The sequence below is a fragment of the Lytechinus pictus genome, chromosome 11, assembly GCF_037042905.1.
Source record: "Lytechinus pictus isolate F3 Inbred chromosome 11, Lp3.0, whole genome shotgun sequence".
In the NCBI taxonomy this organism is placed as follows: domain Eukaryota; kingdom Metazoa; phylum Echinodermata; class Echinoidea; order Temnopleuroida; family Toxopneustidae; genus Lytechinus; species Lytechinus pictus.
This window is the reverse complement of record NC_087255.1, coordinates 1,836,415-1,849,413: the sequence shown is the minus strand read 5'-3', so window position 1 is coordinate 1,849,413 and position 12,999 is coordinate 1,836,415. Positions and strand designations below refer to the sequence as shown.

Below are 12,999 nucleotides of genomic sequence, written 5' to 3'. Positions count from 1 at the left end.
TTCAATGCACAAATGAGAGAGTCGATGATGTCCATCACTCACTATTTCTTTTGTTTTTTATTGTTTGAATAATACAATATCTCAAATTTTACAGATGTGACAATAAGGACCGACTTAACTTAACCATAAACTGTTGAAATAATGGTAATTGCACATGTTCAGGGAGAAAATAAACTTTGTTTCACTTGACAAGGAGGAGAAAATTATAATATTTCATATTTCATATAATAAAATACAAAAGAAATAGTGAGTGGGTGACGTCATCAGTCTGCCAATTTGCACACCGACCAGGATGTGCATATAACTGTTTTGTGAAATTAAGCAAAACTTTAAAATGTCATAACTTTCTTATTTTACACCCGATTTTGATGAAACTTTCAGCGTTTTGCTTGTTGAATTTTTCTCCTTTTTTTCAAATCAACTTTTTGTTGGGGTGGACTTGTCCTTTAAGTGTCATTTATCCTGATAAAACTCACCTTATGCTCAGCAGCCTCCATTTATTTCCTCCTGTTGTAGGTATAGCTCTTACTCTTCCTAAAACTCTCAAATGGATCGTTGATATCCATGCCGATTCCTTTGAATTTGTCCAAATCTTGACGAACGTCTCCGCTGGCAATTGGGGTGACGATACCCTGCTCCTTGGCTCCTAGACCTTGACCACTCCATCCTAAAGAAAAAAAAATTGGTATCAGAGTAAATTTAGTGTCCAGTACAGGTAACTTTGCCTAAGCCAAATCATTTGAGATCATAGATATCTGTTTAACTTTAGAGAAATTTGACTTGGGAGAGGTACATAACTCATGTTTTGGAATCGCACCTTGGTCAGACTCTTGCCTTGCAATCAGAGGGTCGTGTGTTCGAATCCCACCACGGTCTCGCATCCTTTGGCAAGGCGTCAATCCCCAATTTGCCACTCTCCACCCTGGTGTTAAATTGGTACCCGGTAGGATGCAAAAGCCTATGACATATGCCTAACAATCGAGTCTTAGAACTCTTGTTGGAATGCTCCCCCAGGGAGTGGAGAAAGTGCATACATTGTGTATGGGCATGCCGGGATCCGTTGACCGGGGTAATAATAATTGCAATAAAAAGCACTTAGAAAACAGAATGTAAATGTAACTATATAAATGTAACTACTATTATTATTATTATCATGTTTTGCATTATAATCTGGTCCAAAAAGTTTGGTTCAACTTGGGGGAATATTTGACTAATGAGGATTAGACTTGGACTAATTAAATTCCAGACTGGCAAATTGTCACCTTGTGCTAAGAAGAGAAGAAGGCGACACTTATTTATTTTTACTAACATCACCATCAAGGTCACACTTATAACCACCCTCACATCATTATCAACACCGAAACCGCATCCATCACTATCAGCATCAACTTGACCATCCTCACCATGTCTTTGTCATCAGTCTTCATCATTGCCATTATCATTACTTCCACTGCCACTACCATCAGCACCATCAACACAACCTCCACCACGACCCCCTCCACCTCCACCACTATCATCGTCACTATCACAACCACCACTCTTTTAATCCTCATTACTCACCCATTTTCTTCATGAGTTGATGTCCTTTGTTATCCTCTCCAAGCTTCACATCAACATTCATTTGATAGAAAGGTTGGCTAAAAATCAAACAAAGAAAAAAGATTTAGCAAGTTTAGAACCTGCTCTGACACAAACTGTGATGTTTACTTTAATTAACCTATGCTACCACAAAACTGAGGTTCAATGACAATAATAATAGAATGCCATTCTTTTTTTAAAGAGCATGCCTCATGGTGAGCAAATATCTCTATGCACTTCCAATGTACTTTGGATGATATTCAGTAGAGAACCAATGAGATAAAGACCAACTTACATTCCATAGTCTGGCGTTGGGCTTCGCTTGGGAGACCGGCCTCTGCCTGGGGAACGACCTCTGACAGGTGATCGACTTCTGCCTGGGGATCGGCCTCTGATGGGGGATCGGTCTCTACCGGGGGATCGGTCTCTCTTGATATCTCTCCTATAAGGAGGTGATCTTGATCTTGAACGAGACCTTGACCTTGATCCTCTCCTGTAGAATCTTGAGGGAGGAGAGCGTGACCTTGAGTGTGTCCTTGAGCGCCTTATTCTCCTTGGTGGGGAATGTGACGGTGACCTTGACTTTGAGCGAGATCTTGATCTGTAGGAACAGTATCACACAGAACAAAAAATAACAGGCGAATCTGCCAAAGATAAAATATCTCTTGAGGCCACACAACTCAGGTGATATAGGCAAAAAAATCAACCGAAAATATGAAAATAATCCATGTTCGAGTCACATTTAAAGTTAAGTGTGCTAGTGCCCAAATCATATGTAACTCCTAGGTCATACATAAAATTATGAATGATCCATGTCAAGCATAAGCCAAATAAGTCATGATTGGAGTATTTCAGGAATACTAGAAATTCTATATAGAAATTTATCTTTCGTACTATCCCTTATTTTGAAGATGGTGAACATGAGACCAACTAAATCATGCTTGGAGTATTTCAGGAATACTAGATTTTTTTTACAGAAACTGATCTTGTGTACTATCCCATATTTTGAAGGTGGTGAACATGAATGTATAAAGTAAAGAGGTTTGTGGTTGCATACAGTATGTAGGTGTAGTACATGTAGTCCTGACAAGGACTGATGCTTAATATTTTGGTGAAAGCGCTAAATGAAGATAGTATTTCGAGCAGTATTCTCTGCTCCTCGTCAGAAGTGGAGATATGAACTGAAGTGAGCTGTTATACATACCACCTCAGTTCTTTTCAGAGCTTTCACCAGAAGATTACACAATGGTTTTTTAAGGATGCTTCACTTACACAGTGCATTGGTAAACCCCTTCACCTATCGTAGTCTTAACACCATGCAGACCTTCAAAGAACACATGAATCTACTTGTCAAATTTATTAAAGTGAAATTCCAAGCTGTACCTCCCTTTTTTCTTGTTTTGGGGGAGGGCAAGTTGCCTTGCTAGATAATCATCTTCAAAAATCATCATCGTCGTCGTCATTGTTAATATAATCATCCTCATACAATGTAATTATAAACATCATCATCACTATCATCAACATAATTAATACCATCATCACCATCATCATAATTGTCACTATCATAATTAACACCATCATCATCATCATCATCATCATCATCATCATCATCATCATCATCATCATCATCGCCATCACCACCACTAATACATGTACCTCTCTCAATCTCAGGAAAGTATCAATGATGATGTTTATAATTATTAACATAATTATAAACATCATAATCATCATCACTATCATCAACATAATTAACACCATCATCACCATCATCATCTTCATCTTCGTCATCATCATCATCATCATCGCCATCACCACCACTAATACATGTACCTCTCTCAATCTCAGGAAAGTATCAATGATGATGTTTATAATTATTAACATAATTATAAACATCATCATCATCATCACTATCATCAACATAATTAACACCATCATCACCATCATCATCTTCATCTTCGTCATCATCATCATCATCATCGCTATCACCACAACTAATACATGTACCTCTCTCAATCTCAGTAAAGTAACAATGATGATGTTTATACTTATAAACATCATCATCACCATCATCATCATCATCAATATCATCAACATAATTAACTTCATCATCACCACATCATAATTATCACTATCATAATTAACACCATCAACATCATCATCATCATCGCCATCACCACCACTAATACATGTACCTCTCTCAATCTCAGTAAAGTACCAATGATGATGTTTATACTTATAAATATCATCATCATCATCACCATTATCATCATCATCATCATCATCATCATCATCAACATAATTAACTTCATCATCACCACATCATAATTATCACTATCATAATTAACACCATCATCATCATCATCATCATCATCACCATCATCATCATCATCATCATCGCCATCACCACCACTAATACATGTACCTCTCTCAATCTCAGTAAAGTACCAATGATGATGTTTATACTTATAAACATCATCATCATCATCACCATCATCACCATCATCATCATCATCATCATCATCATCATCAACATAATTAACTTCATCATCACCACATCATAATTATTTCTATCATAATTAACACCATCAACATCATCATCATCACCATCATCATCATCATCATCGCCATCACCACCACTAATACATGTACGACTCTTAATCTCAGTTAAGTACCAACCTGTATCTTCTTCTACTGTCTTGTTTTGGGGGAGGTGTTAGCTGCTTTGCTGCTGGAGTAGGAGGTGACGGTGACCGGTCCATCTTGGCAGGCATCCTGAGAGGGGAAAGGGGTTTGCGCTGCTTGGGTTTATCCTTCTCTCTCTCCTTCTTCAGTTTGGAATACTTTTGCTTGGCTTTGAAGAACTCAAACAGACCATTCTGCTCCCATCCTTCGCTGCAAGAGGGAAAAAGGCATACCATTTGCCAAGGAAATATTGAAAATCGTCTTTAACTCTAGTTTTATTCATCTTTATTGCAATGCATTATTATGCTACAAAGTAAGGCGGAACCTGACATGAAACAACTATGAAAGAGAAGAAAAATAGTGGATACTGGCATATGTATGTGGAGCATTTTTTGGGCATCTCTAGAGGGGGAGGATTCAATGTCATTCACAATCCACCCCCCCCCCCCTTCACAAGGGATGCTAAGGAGGGGGTAACATAAGCATACACTCATTGAGCTTACCTATTTCTTGGAGCATCTCTTGAGGGCGGGGCATAGAATGCCTCTACAGCAGCCAGTAATCTCTCACTAGGAGCCTGGGGAGGGGGTAAGCTAATCTGTTACCACTCCCCCCCCCCCACACACACACACTCACTGAGCTTACCTGTTTCTTGGAGCATCTCTTGAGGGTGGGGCATAGAATGCCTCTACAGCAGCCAGTAATCTCTCACTAGGAGCCTGGGGAGGGGGTAGTCTAATGTCCTCAGAATCTAGAGGATTGTAGTCTGTATCTTCAAGCTGTGGAACCAATGAGGACACATCTTGAAATAATAAACATTATCATTTTCTTTCTCTGCTAGAGTGCTCTTCATTACCAAAGACAAGTTTTATTCATCAATAACTTGATTAAAATCCACGATTTGATTGGTATGCAGTTACGAAATTATGCAACAGTAAGTGCATGTCAGATCAAAAATGTGATTTCATTGAAATTCATAAATGAGAGATTATTTTTACTTTTACTGACAAGAGTCAAATACCGGTAATACGTATGCCAGAAATGATGCCAAAGACAAATTTTATCGAAAAACAATAACAATAAAAAGAACCCCCAAAAAATCAACATTAGAAATCAATCTTGGTACCACAGCTATTTTTCATTGACTATTGTACAACGCCTACTTAGCTTGTTGTACGCGAGCAAATGGGAGGCTGAATGTCAAACATTCGTACCGTTGCACAAAAGACGTACCATCCAAAATGTACCGTCCAAAATGTACCGTTGCACGGCTTGAGGAGGTGACGTCACAATACTATTTAATTCATTGCGCTCAGTAAAAATGAACAATACGCGTATAAGCCTGCTGGCTAAATGCGCAAGGCTGCCCAAGGTCATGTGCGCTTGTGGGATTTTGCTTTCTGCTTTCGCTATTTTTGCTCCCTTTTCATAGATTACTATAGGGATAAACTCTTTGTTTTTTCATATTTTCGGTAAATTCCGAGGCGTTGTACAACACAAATAGCGAATATTCTTATTCGTGCAATGGTGCAAGATTTCGCGTTCGGTGAAAGAAAGAAACACTCTATTCAACTCGGCTAACGCCTCGTTGAATAGAGCATCTTTCTTTCACCTCATGCGAAATCCCGCACCATCGCACTCATGCCTATTCGCTATTTGTATATTGTTAAGGGTTCTATAAAGAATATTTTCATAAAAATCCAAGCTTTCTAGGAGCTTTATTTAGTGAATTAGAGCAAAAAGTATGACTTCATTAACAAATTACCATAATTAACTAAATATAAAATATATGAATTAAGTACAATTTACCTATGCAACCGCGTAGAATGTCATTCTTTACCTTCATGCTAAGTATTGTAATCCCTAAATACGCAGGCAAGATCTTATGGGGGGGGGGGCATAAAGGCCCCATCCCCCAGATTTTAGCCCAGGTAAGTTAAGGTTAACTCAATATTCACAAAACTATCACTCGTTGGTATATCTAATCCTGAAAAAATCTTGTACACCTGCCTATACACACATGCTATCTACACAATGGCATATTGCCTTAATTTACTAATCATGCATTCTTCTTAAAATAGATTAAAAAATTATATTTCATTGCTACTCAAACAATAAAAGTAAATGGCATTTCTATGGATAAATAATTGAATTACACAAATAGCATGGACAAAAAGCATTTCACTTACCGATACCAACGGTGCCATGAGTCCAGCTGGGAGGTCATAGTAGGGTACCCTTGGCATTAGGGAGGGGTCATTAGGGTCCTGGGCTGGTGGGGGTTGAGCTATAGGGGGCATGGGCATCGGAGGGAACTCCATACCAGGCATAAAGCCAGGAGGGGGCTTGGAGAAGTCGATGTTTGGAGGGAGGGCGAAGTTTGGGGGCAAAGCTAGGTGAGAAAGAGAAAGAGAGAGTATGCATTATTACTTTCAAGTGAAAATAGTGCACCTGTACTGCAACAGCTTTAGGTTTTCATGTTTTTGGATTTGAATTTAGAAGCCAGAGCTAAAACACATGAAAACAAAACATACCAAATATACTGACAAAGCAATGTGTGTGGAATGCTCATGGGAAAGGCAAAAACATATAATTTTTTTACAAACATTTCTTTGTTGTATAAAATCACCAAAGCATTGAAATCCGAAAGCTGCCAATTCCTTAACACATTGAAAACCCTTGAACTAAATTGTAATAAAGGGAAAGTACACATTGATTGTCCAAGTTAGTAAAAGACACTGTATCTGATTATTCTTGAATGCGCTTTGTACCTTTGTAGTGTTACGGCCCAGAGTTATGTGTTTCATGACTTAGTTATTAAGCAGCTGTTGTTCGCCCCATCTTATTGAAGTGTAAAGTCTGTTTGTTATTCCCAAGGGGTTTTAGTTCATGTAATATTATTAATGTTAGTAATATGGGAATGACCACTGAGTCAATGCTCCCTTCCTGCTTAACAGGTTACTCCAGCATTTGTTTGCATTTCCCATGGACTGTTCAGTTGTCTCCTCTCTTTCATGTATTCTGCTCTTTTGTACACTCCATGTGATTATCCTTTGTTTACTACTTAATTCTTGTTAAGCTTTCTGTTCTCAAGGGATTGAAATTGGGTGTATTGTTCCTTATATAAACTGTTACAATTGTAGTCCATGTGAGATCAGATCTGCTGGTAGGTTCAATACTAGATTATGGTGATTTGGACATATTGAGTCAGTCTTGATTTTGAAGTGAACAGGAGAACATCTTAACTTGTACCACGCTACCCTCGTAAAATAAAGCAGATGAAATCGTGAACTATATTGTGCAGAGTCTTTTGTGCGTCAAAACAAGTTAACCCAAAGAAAAACGTAACATTTGGTGGCAGCGGTGGGATTCGAACCCACGCCATCGAAATGACTGGTGCCTAAAACCAGCGCCTTAGACCGCTCGGCCACGCTACCCTTTTCTGTATCATTTTGACTGCATAATTGAAGCCAGAAGGGGACTGATGATTGCTGGTTTGTGGGTGGACTGTGACTTAGGAGGAGTTCCAAATATTGCGAGAAGAGTTACACTCAACTCGTCTATTGTGGTTCCCCCACATAGCGAAATACTGACTGTTGGACTTGTCGAGGAAATCGCTGGGAGCAGTTGCAGTGACGTTATTATTGAACCATTGCCCGCTGGACTTAGCAATAAGGATACTGTGTTGGTTGCCGCCACACTTTGTACCGTGGAGCAAGTCAAATCGGGTGCTCCAATACGATTGATGAATACTACTTCTGAGGAAATATCAATGGAGAGGGGGAAGACTATTGCTTACGCAAGTGATATCATCGATCTCCATGAAATTGATAATCAGGAGAACTCTCAGAGTGTGATCATCAATCGTGTAAGCGGCACAAGTGTCACGGGGACTAGCAGACCACAGTCAACCCCAACAATGGAAATAGAAATTGAAAAACAACAACTACATGAGAATTTGTATGAACTTTATGAGAGAAGTTCAGAAGGACTAAATGACACAGAAAAGGGAAAATTGAGTGCATTGCTTCAGAGGCATGCAGATATATTCGCAAAGTCCAAAAGTGACCTAGGGAGGTGTGGTGTTCTTCAGCATGAAATCAATACCGGAGAAGCCAGGCCTATTCGCCAACCTGCTCGTAGACCACCTCGTGCTTTCGAAGGAGAAGAAGAAAAGATAATTCAGGAGCAGCTGGAATCAGGTATCATTCAACCCTCAACCTCCCCATGGGCATCTCCCCTCGTCTACGTGAAGAAGAAAGATGGCACCACACGTCCCTGTGTGGATTATCGTAAACTCAATTCTGTGACTGAATTTGACTGCTTCCCACTCCCCAAAATTGATGAATGTTTGGACAGCCTAAGCGGCAGTAAAGTTTTCTCCACTCTCGATCTCCAATCAGGATATTGGCAGATTGAAGTTAAGGAAGACGACAGGCCCAAAACTGCTTTCCGAACAAAATCTGGTCTGTATGAATATATTGTAATGCCGTTTGGACTATCTAATGCACCAAGCACCTTTGAGAGATGCATGGAACTAGTGATGAAAGGTCTGCAATGGAAAACTCTGCTAGTCTACCTGAATGATCTTATAATCTTCAGTAAGACTTTTGATGAGCACCTGTCCCATCTCGATGAAGTATTGCACCGCTTGAGCAGAGCCGGGCTCAAGTTGAAACCCAGCAAGTGTGCATTATTTCAAGAGGAGGTTCTCTACCTGGGCCATATTGTGACAACAGATGGAGTAAAACCAAACCCTGAGAAAGTTAGTGCTGTGACCGAGTGGAAAACTCCAACCACTGTAGGAGATGTGCGTTCCTTCTTAGGACTTTGCTCTTACTATCGAAAGTTCATTAAGGGTTTTTCAACAATCGCGCGTCCATTAACCCGACTGCTTGAGAAGGGCGTACAATTTGAGTGGAGCGATGACTGTGGGAAAGCTTTTGATGAACTGAAAAAGGCCCTGACTGGTGACAATCTGATGGCGTATCCCAGCAACTCTGGCAGATTCATCTTGGATACCGACGCGTCTGCATTTGGAATTGGTGCAACGCTGTCACAAATCCAATTTAATCATGTGAGTGGGAGGATGGAAGAACGTCCCATTGCTTACGCCAGCAAAACTCTGACAAAAACCCAGCGGCGATATTGTGTGACGCGGAGAGAACTCCTAGCCGTCGTCACATTTGTCCATCATTTTCGTCATTATCTGCTGGGACACAAGTTTACCATCCGCACCGACCATTCGTCACTTAGGTGGATCATGTCTTTCCGAGAGCCGACGGATCAGATGGCCCGTTGGCTCGAGATCCTTGCCCAATTCAATTTTGTCATGGAGCATCGATCAGGAAAGAGTCACGCCAATGCCGATGCACTGTCACGAATCCAATGCAGCCCGGAATCATGCAGCTGTTATGACTTCGAACCTATTTTGGACGCTTTGCCGTGTGGCGGCTGTACAGCTTGCAAGAGGAAGCACCTGGCATGGTCCAGCTTCATTGACTATGAAGATGTTGTGCCACTTATAAATATGCGACGAGTACAAGCAACAAAATCGACCTCAACTGACACTGAAGTCCAATTTCAAGAACCCGATAAAGAGAGTAAGATGTATTGTTCAGAACTAAGACTGATGATCTGGTATGTTTTAATGATTATACATCTTGCTCTCTCTTTCTTTTCTAAGAATATGCGATCCTTCTATCATTCAGTCAAATGTGTTTGTGTAAAAATGTGTAGCAGTACTAGTTGTCAATATGTTAGGCAAGTAACCACAAGAGGAAGGGCAAGAAATACTGCAAGCTCGAATGAATCGAACAAACCAAGTAATGGAAGACCAATTCTAGATAATTTAGGGGTGACTGCATCAAGCCTGTCAACAATTCAAAGGCAAGATAAAGATATTGGTGTTGTTTGGGTTTGGATGAAAGAATCAAATGTGAGACCTAATCGTGAAAAGATACAGGACAAGAGTCCAATAATCAGAAATCTGTGGTTATTGTGGGACCAGCTTGTATTAATTGATGATGTATTATACAAGCGGTATGATGAAGGTCCATCCAAATCACACTTGACACTCGTCACACCTAAATCATCGATAAAGTTGATTTTGGAAAACAACCACGATAATGTGATGTCAGGCCATTTGGGCATGAAGAAATCTTTGAGTCGAATCAGACATCACTATTACTGGTATAAGATGAAAGAAACAGTTAGGAATTACATTCTAGCTTGCAGTGTTTGTGGTGCGAGGAAAAGACCTCACAGGACCCCTCGTGCCCCACTCAAAAACTACCAACAAGGTGCTCCTTTAGACAGAGTTTGTATTGACATCTTAGGACCTTTTCCTGAATCTGAGAGTGGTAACAAATATGTACTGGTAGTGGGTGATACTTTCACTAAATGGATAGAAGCATATCCCATCCCTGATCAGTGTTCAAATACAGTTGCCGATAAGGTAGTTCATGAGTTTATTTCGAGATTTGGAACACCATTTGAAATACACACTGACCAGGGAAGGACATTCGAATCCGCTCTATTTCGTGACATGTGTCATGCACTTAAAATACATAAAACTAGAACGTCAGGTTACCACCCTCAATCGAATGGATTCATAGAGAGATTTAATCAAACTTTAGTCAATATGATTTCGTCATATGTAAGCAAAAATCAAAAAGACTGGGATGGCAACATTAAATTGTTAACAGCTGCTTACCGCAGTACGACTCATGAAACAACAGGGTTCTCTCCCAATTATTTAATGTTGGGAAGAGAAGTGAAAACCCCCCTCGAAGTAGTCCTAGGGTTGCGGCCTGACTCTGTGCCTAATAAGGTTGAAGAGTATGTACTCAAGATGCAAAATGAGTTAGATAGGGCATATGATTTGGCCAGAGATCAAATAGGGAAAACGGCCGAACGACAGAAACAGGATCATGATGTCCGATTGAGCGAAAATGCATTTAATGTTGGTAACCTGGTCTATTGTCTTGATAAGACAAGAAAGAAAGGTTTGAGCCCTAAATTGAATCCAGAAAAGTGGCAAGGGCCATTTGTAGTAGTGAGAAAAATAAATGATTTGTTGTTTGAAATCAAACAAAATAAGTCACAGTCAAAAGTAGTCCACCATGATAGGCTCAAACCGTATGTAAGTAATGACTTGCCTGACTGGGTTTACAAATTGCAAGAACAAGTTTTATCAGGCAAGAACAGGACAACAAAGTCACGTACTGTCCAAACAATGTTTTAGTTGGTATTTATGAGTATATGTTTTGTGTTGAGAAGGGCTTGATCTTTTCTTCATTTTCTTTTTCTCTTCATTTTATTCTTATCCCTTGTTTTCTTCACTGGCTAACTTTCATCGAATATATGAATTATGTTTCCTTCCTGAATCCCCCCCCCCCCCACTGCACAACCACCTCTTCCACTGATAATCGTTAAAGATTGTTTCTTATTTTGACTGAAGTGAGAATATACACCAAAATCCTAATTTGGGTTCATATTGCTTATAGTTTAGTAACTGTTACTTATATTATATAGAGAACAAAGAAGTGTCTCGGGGAATCAAGTGATCTCAATCTAACGTTGTGTTAATTACGACACCAAGTAATTTGATGTGTATTGACGAGGTGATGGTTGTTTGTAATTTGGGATACAATAATGATGGAAGTCGCCAATTTGATGATGCCCTGCACCTACACAAAGGTGCCTGAGCTGGTGTTTCCAGGCCGTTTGATTCAAATTGTGCTGATTTATGTATATAACTAGCAACAAAAAGTGTTGACTATTAGGATTGGGTATATCCCTGCATGTTGGTTTCTACTGTTATCTATAATATATTTCCAGTTTATGAGTTGGTTAATCTTATGACTGACCCTAACCCCCCCCCCCCCCTTTCTCTCTCCCGTGAAAAAAAAACACTTTCCTTCCCACATCTTATTTTCATTATTTTTTTTTTTTCACCTTTTCTATCTCTATCCTTCTTACCTCCAGCCTTAATGAATTTATGCATATGTACATGTATATAGTTTTTTTTCTTGCTTTCTTGTTCAAAATATATTTGTTCAGGAATAATGATTTATGTTGTTACTCTGAAGATGATGTAAAAGAAATTGTTCTGAGAATATTGTACACTCATTGACTAATTTGGGTAAATGTTGGTTCATATCTGATTCTGTCAGTTTCCTTCTCAAATTTATGTATCCGCAGTCTATCTCTGCCTTTTTTCTATATTGTAGTCTTTCCTATTAGATCTAGAACTTACTCATGAAATACATATCAATTATATTCACCTTTCTTTGATTTCAGCTTCAAGATAAAATGTTCTATTAGTTAAACAGTTGTTTTTATCAATGATTATAAAAAGTTTTATTTATTCATTTTTTGTTTTTCATTATCTTCTGTTCTGGGTAGAAGTATATTGGTATGCATATTACGTAAACCGTACAAGCACTGATTTCATAATTTACATTATTAATTGCCTTAAGTGTTGTTGTAATCATATTGGGTGTTTGGTTTTGATAGTTATGTAAATGCTTTTGTTGATGTTGTAGTTTTAATTCGGTATAGGTGATTTAATCCTCAGCTATAGACCTACGATACATTCAATGCCTTTTGTTAGGTATTGAAATAGATTCAGCCACCTCTTTTCCACAGTCTTGAGTATTGATATACTCCTTATAACATAAATACTTGTGATATTTGATTTGGTATTTCATTAGTTTATCACTTAAATACTCAATA

At 39.0% G+C, this 12,999-nt stretch overlaps 1 protein-coding gene and 1 non-coding gene across 2 annotated transcripts in view; both read right to left on the bottom strand.

The window, feature by feature from the left end:
* The window catches only part of LOC129270696 (calcium homeostasis endoplasmic reticulum protein-like), a 32,806-nt gene that overhangs the window by 3,775 nt on the left and 16,032 nt on the right, over positions 1-12,999 (bottom strand). The window contains exons 12-17 of the mRNA XM_064106383.1: positions 6,450-6,652; positions 4,906-5,039; positions 4,255-4,470; positions 1,874-2,179; positions 1,561-1,637; positions 477-667 (exon numbers count right to left, since the gene is read on the bottom strand). Of these exons, the coding sequence (XP_063962453.1) occupies positions 498-667; positions 1,561-1,637; positions 1,874-2,179; positions 4,255-4,470; positions 4,906-5,039; positions 6,450-6,652 (1,106 nt within the window). The 3' untranslated portion in view covers positions 477-497. The remainder of the gene's footprint in view (positions 1-476; positions 668-1,560; positions 1,638-1,873; positions 2,180-4,254; positions 4,471-4,905; positions 5,040-6,449; positions 6,653-12,999) is intronic.
* Positions 7,616-7,697, bottom strand: TRNAL-UAG (transfer RNA leucine (anticodon UAG)). Its single transcript has one exon. It is a non-coding gene; the product is annotated as a tRNA-Leu (tRNA).